The sequence below is a fragment of the Lepus europaeus genome, chromosome 9 (assembly GCF_033115175.1).
Source record: "Lepus europaeus isolate LE1 chromosome 9, mLepTim1.pri, whole genome shotgun sequence".
NCBI classification, from domain to species: domain Eukaryota; kingdom Metazoa; phylum Chordata; class Mammalia; order Lagomorpha; family Leporidae; genus Lepus; species Lepus europaeus.
In genome coordinates, this window is record NC_084835.1 from 72,494,307 (window position 1) to 72,507,017 (window position 12,711).

At 39.0% G+C, this 12,711-nt stretch overlaps 1 protein-coding gene across 2 annotated transcripts in view; it reads right to left on the reverse strand.

Annotated features, from left to right (window-relative positions):
* Window positions 1-12,711, reverse strand: part of OSBPL1A (oxysterol binding protein like 1A) — a 229,282-nt gene that overhangs the window by 153,662 nt on the left and 62,909 nt on the right. For both annotated transcript variants that reach the window (XM_062201480.1, XM_062201482.1), the window contains 2 exons: window positions 12,181-12,303; window positions 116-197 (listed from right to left, as the gene is read on the reverse strand). In XM_062201480.1, coding sequence (XP_062057464.1) covers window positions 116-197; window positions 12,181-12,303 — 205 coding nt within the window. The remainder of the gene's footprint in view (window positions 1-115; window positions 198-12,180; window positions 12,304-12,711) is intronic.

A 12,711-nucleotide genomic window follows, 5' to 3' on the forward strand; every position in this document is an offset into this window, starting at 1 on the left:
TATAGTCAAAAAAGACCACAAAGTGACAACACCTATGATAGTGGTGATAATGGGTTGTGTTAAAACAGTGATTTCTTTGGGTAGCATTCATTTCAACATTTATTTATTTTTTTACCTTTAGCCATGTCACATTCCTTAATCATTTTGAGAAAGTTGGAAATTTCTCTATCTAGTCTCTGTTGACATGTTTGTGCTTTCTGGAAAAAAAAAAAAAGAATCAAATTAGAAAAACCAATGAAGGCTTTCTACATTACTTATGTTTTAATGTTTCTGCAAAAACTTTCAGTTCACAGATATATATAATAAAGACATACTCCTTATAGGAAGAAAAAGTGGAAGAACATTTCCTGAGAAAGTGAATAAAACATTCAATCAAGTACAGATTAATATTTCTAAATTCTAAATACACTCAACATCTGTCATGTTGATGCCATACAACTATAAACTGTATTATCACTACTTTCTCATGATACCTGAGGAGTTACTTCTATGATTTATTAGTATTTTTAGTAAGCCTGATTAAATTCATCATGAAACTACAAAATTCATTCCTTAAGAATATAGTTTGGGGCCGGCGCCGCGGCTCACTAGGCTAATCCTCCGCCTTGTGGCGCCGGCACACCGGGTTCTAGTCCCGGTCGGGGCACCGATCCTGTCCCGGTTGCCCCTCTTCCAGGCCAGCTCTCTGCTGTGGCTAGGGAGTGCAGTGGAGGATGGCCCAAGTGCTTGGGCCCTGCACCCCATGGGAGACCAGGAGAAGCACCTGGCTCCTGCCATCGGAACAGCGCGGTGCGCCGGCCACAGCGCGCTACCGCGGTGGCCATTGGAGGGTGAACCAATGGCAAAAGGAAGACCTTTCTCTCTGTCTCTCTCTCTCACTATCCACTCTGCCTGTCAAAAAAATAAAAAATAAAAAAAAAGAATATAGTTTGGGGCAGCGCTGTGGCATAGCAGGTAAAGCACCACTTGTAGTGCTGGCATCCCATATGGGTGCTGGTGTGGGTCCTGGTGGCTCCACTTCCAATCTAGCTTTCTGCTATGGCCTGGGAAAACAGCGGAAGATGGCCCAAGTCCTTGGGCCCTTGCATCCACGTGGGAGACCCAAAAGAAGCCAGCTCCTGCTATTGTAGCCATTTGGGGAGTGAACCAGCCAGATGGAATAACTAAATCTCTCTTTCTCTCTCTCTCTGCTTCTCTGTAACACTGCCTTTCAAATAATAAGTAAATATTTGGGGATAAAAAAGTAGTATAGTTTATGGTGGGCATTGTGGCACAGCAAGTTAAGCTGCTGCCCCATATCAGAGTGCCAGTTTGAAACCCAAGCATCCTAGCTGCTCTGCTTCTGATCCAGCTTCTTGCTAACACATCCTGGAGGATAGTAGCTTATGGCTCCAATGTTTGGGTCCCTGCTACCCTCATGGGAGAATCAGATGGGATTCTTGGATCCTGGCTTCAACCTAGGCTAGCCCTGGTTGATGCAAGCATTTGGGGAGTAAACCAATAGATGGAAGACTGATCTCTCACTCTCTCTCTCTCACTCTCTGTCACTCTTTCAAGGAGATGAAAATAAACATTTTTAGAAATAGTATATTTTAAAAACTATTTTTGTTAAAAAAAAAAAACATACAGTCCCAACATTCAGAAACTTCAAGTTGATTTTCATTCTACAATCTAAGAGCACCCTACCCCCTAATAGAGACATTTTCTTAGTAAGTAAGAGCTTATGAAAACAAAATAAATTATACAAAGCAATCACCTTGTTTGCAAGTTCTACATATTTAGATCCATAAAGACAAAACATAATAACAGAATATCATGGTAGAGGTTACATTCCCATCTTAATGCATATTTACAAGTACAAAATGAAGAGTCAGCTACAACTGTTTATTATATTAACAATGTAATCTTGAAGTTCATTTTATATATAGTTTCCCTCTAAAGAAGTAGGAAGAACAAACAAGAAAATTATACTGTAAATATCCTTGGATATGGCAATAAAAATATTAGAATAACATTGTTGTAGGTAGAGTAAAATATTTAGCCTCATGAAACTTCTCTACTTTGTACTCTTAATTTCATCTGGCCCATCACAAAACATTTTGCCTCCCAAATTAAACCTTCTATAGCTCAACGTGCCAAGGTGACCCAGGTAAGCACCCCTTTCTCCTATTTCACCTTATGAATTTTTCAGTGCTTATGAAGCACAGCCCAACCACAGCAGAATTATTCATGGTACCACATTAGTGACAGGCAATGTTCTACTTTAAATCTGCATTACCCTCTCTTTTTGTTTTGAGATTGCTAACAATACCGCCATATAATTCAGTTATTTTCTTCTTTCAGAGAGGGAAATTACCTAACACTATGCAATTTAAAATGCCATAGAAAGAGAAATGATATGCTTGATGATTTTTTCAGTAACCTGAGAACAAATGCTGAAGGTAGGGAAAAAGTTGACCTGGAAACAGGCAACCGAATGCATTGCTCATGATTTATTAATAGAAAATCGTCATCCTTGCTGTATACATATTTAATATTCCTGATCACGTGCAAGTCAACACTACTGTTTTCTCCTTTTCTTTGTATGGTAAAAATTGGCTAGATGCATAAAAGCAAGCACTGGCTTCATCTGCAGACTGTGAATCTGTAATAAACAGGTAGAGCCTGAAGTTATAATTAAGAGAGGAAAACATTCTCTAGAGCATTGTCTTCAAATGCTTAAATCACATTCATCTTCACTTAGCTTATCTACCTGACAGTTACTAAAAAAAAGTTTCCTTGATTGATGACTTCTTGTATTAAAAGGTATATAACATGTCAGCTGGAGAAAACTATCTACACATTCAAGTAGGGTAGAATATGTGTCTTCTATTCTAAACAAATTATTGCCATTTCTAAACAACTTAGTGCCATTCAGTGGATACTAAAAAGAAAAAAGACTGATTATTAATACAAGAAATACAACAGAGTCCCCAGAGTGCTGTAATTTCTCCTTAGCAGATCTTGGTTATATTATAAAAATCTGAACATCATTTGTGAACGTTAATGCTATAAATTCTTTAGAGTCTAATACAGTTGTTTCATTCTTGACTTCTATGCCATACACATGTCAGCGACTCTTTTATTAAAGTTCTGATTTCTGCTTATTTACTCTAAGTGGGGCTCCCACTACGAATGATGCTCTCATCCCTGAATTGTCAGTGTGTTTTTACTTTGGCCAAGTTATCTGGACAAAGCACACAGAACAAGAATGATGCCCAATGAACGGAGGCACAGAAGGTCAGAAGGCGTCCAGCTGAGGAACTTCAGTCACAATGACTTTTGTCCACCCACGTTTCAGCTGTTCAGTTGATTTTAGCTGATATTAAACTTCCTTGTCCTGATATTTAGAGCGATGCCAAATCAACAGGACAGGCAGCTGTGCAGAAGCAGATAGCAAAGAGGTAATTTATTTTAAATTTATTCATTTGAAAGGCAAAAAAGAGAGACAAATACAAAGACAGAGATTTCCCATCCACTGGTTCACTCTACTCATGCCCACGACACTCAGAGATGGGCCAGGCCAAAGTGAGGAGCCAAGAGCTCAATCTGCATCTCCCACTTGAGTGTCAGAGATCCAACCATGCACACCACCATGTACTACCTTCTGGAAAGTGCATTAACAGGAAGCTGAGACAGAGAGCAGGGCCAGGAGCTGAACCGAAGCACTCTGATATGGGATGTGAATGTCCCAAACCACAGTGTCTTAACCAATGTGCCAAACACCCCACCCCACCCCCACCAGGTGCGAGGTACTTAATTTCAGACTACACACTGTAGAAACTCTCCATTTGGTTAATTAAGTAGGAATACATTACTTACTACACAGCAATAAAAAGGAAAAACTACTAATACACTCAACAATATTACAATGAGTGAAGGACATCAAACAGCACCTGCTATATGATTCTGTTGGCATGGAATTCTAGAATAGAATTCTAGAATGGAATTCTAGAATAGCCAAACTGACAATGCCTATAATGTATCAGTGTCAGGAGCTAGGTGGTGGTCTGAAAGGAATGTGGAGGGCACCATCTGGAAAGGCAAGTCGGGCAGCCTTTGGAGGAGATAAAATTCTTCTACATCAGGGTGGACAGTGGGCCCACAGGCAGGACTCAAAATTCAATAAATCTATAGCAGGCTAATTCTTAAGTTGATAATTTTATATGGCCCTTGGCAGAAAAAAGGTTCTCCACCCCTGTATTTGTATCTTGATAAGAGTGATAATTACACAGGTCATATCCATTTTTCCAGAAGACATCTAACTGAAGATGTAAAGTGAATTTATTTTATTGTATACAAACTATGCCTCAGTAACATTAATTCCAACTTTTTAAATTATGGATTGTAGAACAATGATAATTTTCCTCTCTGCAGGAAAGTCCATGTATTGGTGCCTAGTACTCAGCTCAACTTTCCCCGAACTTCAGCCAAATCTACTTTAAGTTCAGCCCATTAATCCAGTTTTCCCTTGCTCTTAGTCAACTCCCAGCACATACATTCTTTGGGGGACCTGGTGAATATTAAGGCCCTGTGTTGTAATTTTCTTAAAAAATGTTTTGCAACATAGTTATACCAACCAAAAATTAAAGATCTACATAGAAAAATAATTCCTTCTCACATACCATCAGTCCTAGAGCTGCCTGGTTTTGCTCCTTTCCTAGCCCCAAAGCAGCAAGTGTTCATTTCTCCTCTCTCCAGAAATGATCTAAGCCTATGCAAGTATGTATATGTACATCCCAGCTTTTTTCCTCCCAAGAAGCATATGGGATATACCATATGATTGCTTGCCATTTTTCCTTCACTACATATCCTAAGTTTTTTAGTTTGAATAAATCCCCCTCATGGCCACTATTGTGTCTCAGTGGGTTGAGCTGCTGCTAGCAATAGTAGTATCCAGCACTAAAGTGCTAGTTCAAGTCCCTACTGTTCCACTTCCAATTCAACTTCCTGTTAGTGCATCTGGGAAAGCAGAGAATAGCTCAAGTTCTTGCCTCTTATAGGGGAGACCAGAATGGAGTTTCAGGTTCCTGGCTTCTGCCTGGCCCAGCCCTGGCCATTGCAGCCATTTAGGGAATGAAATAGTGGATGAAAGATCCCCCTCCCTCTCTGCCATTCAGTAGTTCAAATAAAAAAAAGTCTTTTTAAAAAAATCCACCTGGGGCTGGCGCCATGGCGCAGGATAATCCTCCACCTGTGGCACTGGCATCCCATATGGACACCGGTTCCAGTCCTGGTGCTCCTCTTCTGATCCAGCTCTCTGCTGTGGCCTGGGAAAGCAGTAGAGGATGGTCCAAGTCCTTGGGCCCCTGCACCCATGTGGGAGACCAGGAAGACTCCTGGTTCTTGGCTTCGGATCGGCGCAGCTCCGGCCATTGCAGCTATTGGGGGAGTGAACCAAAGGAAGGAAGACCTTTCTCTCTGTCTCTACTGTCTCTCACTGTCTGTACTCTACCTCTCAAATAAATAAAATCTTTAGGCCAGCGCCGCAGCTCACTAGGCTAATCCTCCGCCTTGCGGCGCCGGCACACCGGGTTCTAGTCCCGGTCGGGGCACCGATCCTGTCCCGGTTGCCCCTCTTCCAGGCCAGCTCTCTGCTGTGGCTAGGGAGTGCAGTGGAGGATGGCCCAAGTGCTTGGGCCCTGCACCCCATGGAAGACCAGGATGAACACCTGGCTCCTGCCATCGGATCAGCACGGTGCGCCAGCTGCAGCGCGCTGGCCGCAACGGCCATTGGAGGGTGAACCAACGGCAAAAGGAAGACCTTTCTCTCTGTCTCTCTCTCTCTATCCACTCTGCCTGTCAAAAAAATTAAAAAAATAAAATAATAAAATAAAATCTTTAAAAAAAAAATCCACCTCATTCTTACCTAGATCTACAAGTCTTTATTGGCCCCATGTTGATGTTCATGCACCTTTTTGCACAATTATTTTTAAATCAAGACAGTTTCATATTATCTTCTAATTTTGTTAAAATTTAGCATCTGCTCATTACTTCTTACAACACAAATACAGTTGAGATCTTACAGAATCAAGGTCTCCTCAACGAATACCACAGCTTTGCTACCACTACCATAAGAATCTAAGAGTCTATCCTAGTGCTAATAAAACTTTCTATGATGGTGGAAACATTCTCTATTTTTGCTGTCTCCAATGCAGTAGCCACATGGCACTACTGAGAACTTGAAATGCAGCTGGTTAGAATAAGGAACTCAATTTTTTATTTAAGTATAATATAGACAGTCATATGTGACTTATAACTATCATACTGGATACTGCAATTCTATACCAATATTCCATGTGATGTTCTTTCCAAATGTGATTTCGGAAATATTTCCAAGTTGCCATTAAGGCAATAATCATGAGACCAGACTTTTTATGACTTACACTTTTCTCCATGGAAGCCTAGCTTGTGGACAGAGAATTGTGAAAAAATGTTTGAAGTTTCTGGATATCCTCATTTTGGGAGGAGGTAAACTAAGCGCAAAAGTATAGCATGGTCATTTTCTAAGAATTTTTCCAGTTTCTTACGCATGCATTTTATGCTAATCCAGAAGCATACTGAGGAATTAAAATTGGTTTTTAGAGCTTTTCAGTCCCAAAGTATATAAATTCTTTATATATATATAATAAAGTATATATAGTTTCTTTAAGTATATAAAGTATATAATTTCTTTAAGAATGTCTAGCTCTATCAGGAATAGATCTGTTCCACAAAGTGGTCCCAAATTCCCCTGTAACTTACGGATCAAGGGTATCCTGGAGTCAGTCTACTCTAGTTACAATTCAACACAATTCAAAGCTCATTGAAGTTTCACCTATTTTGGATCAGCCTTCAGATACTGAGCCAGAATCAAGATTCATGGAATTAGAGGTGGGCTTTGGACTTGTGGTTAAGACATCAGCATACCAATGTCCCAAATCAGAGTACCTGGGTTTAAGATCTGGCTCCACTCCAGCTCCTGGCTAACGCAGAGTCCTGGAGGCAGAGTGATGGGCCCAAGTGACTAGATTCCCCCTACCCAGTCAGAGAGCTGGACTAATTCCTTTGGCTCCCATGTTTGGTTCTCCACTCAGAGTCACTGTTTATAAAGTGAATCACAAGACTGTAGTTGTGCATGTGTGTGTCTGTCTCCCCACCTCTCAAAAAAAAAAAAAAGAATTCTAACAGAATTGGAATTCAAACCATTAGATGGAAGTATATCCATAGTCTGCTCAACGATGTCTAAAACTGTCATTTGTTTCAGAAGCTATGAAGTCCAAAAATAGAAAACTTCATAATTTTAATTACCACATGAGCAAAATATCCAAAGAAGGAATAAAATTATAGTTGAGATTGATAGCATGGCAATTATACTAAAGTAAGTTTTAAGAAAGCTTTTTAACGATATGCAAGTTAGGAAGTTTTTCTTTTTTTTTTTTTTTAAATTTTTGACAGGCAGAGTGGACAGTGAGAGAGAGAGACAGAGAGAAAGGTCTTCCTTTTGCCATTGGTTCACCCTCCAATGGCCACCGCGGTAGCGCGCTGTGGCCGGCGCACCGCGCTGTTCCGATGGCAGGAGCCAGGTGCTTCTCCTGGTCTCCCATGGGGTGCAGGGCCCAAGCACCTGGGCCATCCTCCACTGCACTCCCGGGCCACAGCAGAGAGCTGGCCTGGAAGAGGGGCAACTGGGACAGGATCGGTGCCCCGACCGGGACTAGAACCCGGTGGTGCCGGCGCCGCAAGGCGGAGGATTAGCCTACTGAGCCGCGGCACCGGCCTAGGAAGTTTTTATTTGAAATAGTTTCCATTTGAAGTCTTAAAATCACCATAATCCTGGGAAAGATATCAGTATAGTTTGTAAATCCTTCCAGGTTTTACCACATACCTTATATTGAGGGTAAACAGGAAGGATTTCTTTCTCAAGCAGGGAATATGAACTAGAAAGTTAGTTTAGTGCTGTTTAATCTGGTACTTGTTTGAACATGATTTTGGCCATATCCATGTGAACTTTCCTTCTTTTTCCAAGCAGTTTTAATGTTATTTAAATGATTTACTAGATGTTACTTTCTCAACGCCCACTGATCTGAAAATTAAACTTATAGTTCACACATTAGGTTTTAAAATAGAAGCACTAATGGTAAAGCAACCGTCAACAAATTCTGGTGACTATCTTCAACAAAGTAGAGAAGAGCTTAGATTCTCTAAACACTCCATCAAAAAGCTGTTAGAACTGATAAACCAACTCAGTAGATTTGCAGGTTACAAAATAAACATAGATTTTTTATATGCTAATGATGAAGTCACTGAAAGAACTCAAGAAAGAAATCCCATTCACAATAGCCACACACACACACACACACACACTCAAATATTTAGGAATAAATTTAACGAAAGTGAAAGATCTGTACAATGAAGATTATCAAACATTGATCAAAGAAATCAACAAGGACACAAAAAAATGGAAAGATATTCCTTGCTCACGGATTAGAATAATTGATATGATTAAAATGTCTATACTACCTGAAGCCATCTACAGTCTCAATGCAATCCCTATCAAAATACCAATGACTTTCTTTACAGAATTAGAAAATAAATTCCTAAAATTCATATGGAATCACAAAAAAACCAGGAAAGGCGATCCTGAGTAAAAGAAAAAAAAAAAATCATCTGGCGTTGTCACAATATCTGACTTCAAAACATACTACAAAGCTACAGTAATTAAAACAGCATGACAATGGCATAACTACTGACACGTAGGTCAGTGAGGCAGAACAGAGAGCCCAGAAATTAGTCCATGTACATACAGCCAACTAATGTAACAGAAGTGCTCACATCATACACTGGAGTAAGAATAACATCTTCAACACATGGTGCTGGCAAAACTGGATGTATATATGTAGATGAATGAAATTACATTCATTCCTCTCACCATATACAAAAATCAACTCAAGATGGATCAAAGATCTAAATTTAACACCTGAGACTATGAAGTTCCTACAAGAAAATTTAGGGGAAACACTCCAAGACATTGGTGTACTTGATGACTTCTTGGACAAGACAACCACAGTTTAGGCAACAAAAGCAAAACTAAACAAATCGGAATATATCAAATTCAGAAGCTTCTGCATAGCAAAGGAAATGATCAATAGAGTGAAAAGAATGGGAAAAAATATTTGCAAGCTACCTATGCAACAAAGGATTAATATCAGAATATAACAGCAACTTTAAAAACTGAACAATAAAAAAAAGAAAACAATCAAGCCAGTTCTGAAATGGGCAAAGAACCTCAACAGACAGTTCTTGAAAAAAGAAATGCAAATAGCCAACAAATATATGAACAAATGCTCAACATCACTAGCAAATCAAAACCACAATAAGATACCACCTGATATCATCATAGACATTCCTGTGATAATGGCTAAAATCCAAAAGACAAGAGTAACAAATGCTGGTGAGGATGCAGAGAAGGGGGAATGCTTATAAACTGTTGGTGAGAATGTACATTAGTGCAGCCATTGTGGAAAATGTATGGAGATTTCTTAAAAAAAAAAAAAAAAAAAAAAACCTAGAAATAGATTTGCCAAATGACCCAGCAATCCTACTACTGGGTATATACCCAAAAGACATGAACACGTTTTATCAAATACCTGCACCATCATGTTTACAGCAGCACTGTTCACAATAGCGAAACTATGGAATCAACCAAGGTGTCCATCATCAGATGAACAGAAAATGTGATATATATACACAATGGGATATTATTCAACTATAGAAAAAAGAATGAAATTCTATCATTTGTATGAAAATAATGCAACAGGAGGGCATCATGCTGAGTGGAATAAGCCAGACACACACAGACAAATCCTGCATGTTTTTTCCTTATAAATGGGAGCTGAAATCTTAAAAGGAAAAAAGATAAAAAAGCAAAAAAAAAAAAAAAATCTGTGTGTATCAGTACTGATGTAAATATAGTTTTATAAATCTTTGTTTTATACCCTGTCAAACCAATGGTTAGGAATGTTATACTGGGGCTGTCGCTGTGGCATAGTGGGTAAAGCCGCCACCTGCAGTACTGGCAACCCATATGGGCACTGATTTGAGTCCCAGCTGCTCCACTTCCAATCCAGCTCCCTGCTAATGTCACTGGGAAAACAAAGGGGAATGGTCCAAATGTTTGGGCTCCTGCACCCACATAGGAGACATAGAAGAAGCTCCTGGCTTCTGTTTGGGACCCACCCAACTCTGGCTGAGGTGGCCATTTGGGGAGTGAACCAGCAAAAAGAATATGTCTCTTCCCACCCACCCCCACCCTGTAACTCTGCCTTTCAAATAAACAAATCTTTAAAAAAAAAAAAAGGTTTACTACTACAGTTTCAATACTTTAAAATTTACTGTATATGGGTAAAATGGTTTTTATGTTACATTATTGTTTATAGTCTTTGCCTATATTCCTGCTAAACTAGGGTCTTTTTGCCTTTCACTTGTTAAACTTATTTGGTGAAGCATTAGGCCCTTGACTGTAATATAATTAAAAATACGCTATCTCAAAAATGAAAGGAGGGGGAGGAAGAGAAAAGGGGAGGGAATGGAAGAGAAGAAAACAAAAGGGGGGAGAGAGGGAGGAAAGTCAGTATATTCTTTTTTTTTTTTAGAGATTAATTACTTATTTGAAAGTCAGAGTTAGAGAGAGAAGATAGGCATAGAGAGATCTTTCATCCACTATTTTACTCCCTGAATGGCCACAACAGTTAGGGCTGTGCCAGGGCAAAGCCAGGAGCCAGGAACTTCCTCTGGATCTCCCACATGGGTGCAGGAGCCCAAGGACTTGAGCCATTTTCCCCTGCTTTCCCAGGCACATTAGCAGACAGCTGGACGGGAAGCAGAGCAGCCAGGACTTGAACCGGAGCCCATATGGGAAGTCAGCTCTGCAAACAGCAACTTTACCTACTGCACCACAGCACTGGGCCCCATTATATTCTTAGAATTGTATCTACAAAATATATTGAATCTGCTTAAAATTAACTAAAACAAAAGCGCTCAGATTCTTTGTTTCATCATAAATTAAGATTACAGATTCAAAAAGTCAAAATGTTTTCCATAAGTCAATTTATAGGTCCATACGTCAATAAACTCCATAGATAAAGCACATTTAACTTCATTCAAGTTGATTTAGAAGCATTCAAATACTGCAATTCATTCAATTTTTATGTAAAAGTGATGAAATTTAGTAAGTAAGCAAATACATATGTTTTTACATAGTTATTTGAAATTCATCATTCTTTCATAGTTCAAATTCTTTCAATCCCAATTCCCATTATTTTCCAACAAGGAACATTTATGAGGCACAGCTAGAAAACTAAGGTCTCTCTTCCCCAAAAGAATACTTATTTCACTTAAATTACACATTCTCATATTTCTCTATGGACAAGGCATGATGTCACTTCAGATGAGATCCTCTCTGCTCATTACTGACACTTTACCTTACCTCTAAGCAACCTGGAGCTACAGGTTACAAGCGGTTTTAAATGAAACTACTGGCCAGTAAAGGCATCACTATGATTGCATTATTTACACTAAACTATACAGTGAAGTCATAAAGGGCAGCAAGTCAAGCAATACATGCTCCCCCTACTGGCAGCACTTTTATTAGAATGGCAATCTGAGTGGAGCAATGTAGAACAGGTCACACACACACAATAGGCACATGTCCACATCCTTACAGTCAATCTTCAGGGACATTTAATATTATCACGAAAGAAACATTACAAACAGAAATAGAATATGCCTAGACAAAGAGCAACACTATTTCCATTGCTGTCAGGAATCATAATTTCAAAACCTTGCATCTTTTAAAAACTTTTTTGTAATCAAATTTGCATGGTAGTTACTGATTCAGACTCTTGATACTTTCATAAAACAGCTAGTATCCCCAAGAAATTTTATTCAGCTTCATAGAATACAAAGGAACAACTCCCAGATTTATTAGATGTCTCTAAAATTCCGCATCCTTGAAATTTTACATAAATCTACCACCAAAAATCCTTGCCATTTTCTTACATTAGGCCATGCCCCTTCTAACTTCAAGAAAGTTCAAGAAATGCAGAATCTTGTAAAACTTGCACGACATGGTCAGCCATAAGGCCAATGGCACTGTCTCACCTCTAAAGAGTCCCTCAAATCTACAGCAGAAACGGCATCTTCTTCATCATCATCAGTCACCTGGTCCTGGGAGCAGTAGTGAGTGCTGTAGGCAGAATGCTCTTCTATTGCTTCCATCCACGCCTGAAATAGTCCCAGAAGTTAAGGAAATATGAAAACCATTTTTACTCCCAAGAGATACTATGTCAATGATCTAGAAAGCTTAACATTTATATGGAGAAATACATATCATGACCTCAAAAACATACAACGAAATAATGATAAAGATCTCCCATCTATGATTTGTCTGGCTAAATAATTTTTCCCTGTATTTTCTGAAATACGTTAAGTTTACTTATTCACTACATTAAGTACATTATAGAAACTAAAAAGTGGCTAGCAATTTTTTTTAAGTTAGAATTATAGGTTCTCAACACTGCTAAACAGTTGTTATATAATAATGGATTCATATACACCATTTTACTAACCTGTAATCATATAAGCACAAGAAATTCAAATCATTTTAAGATACCAAACTGCCCTAATGAAATA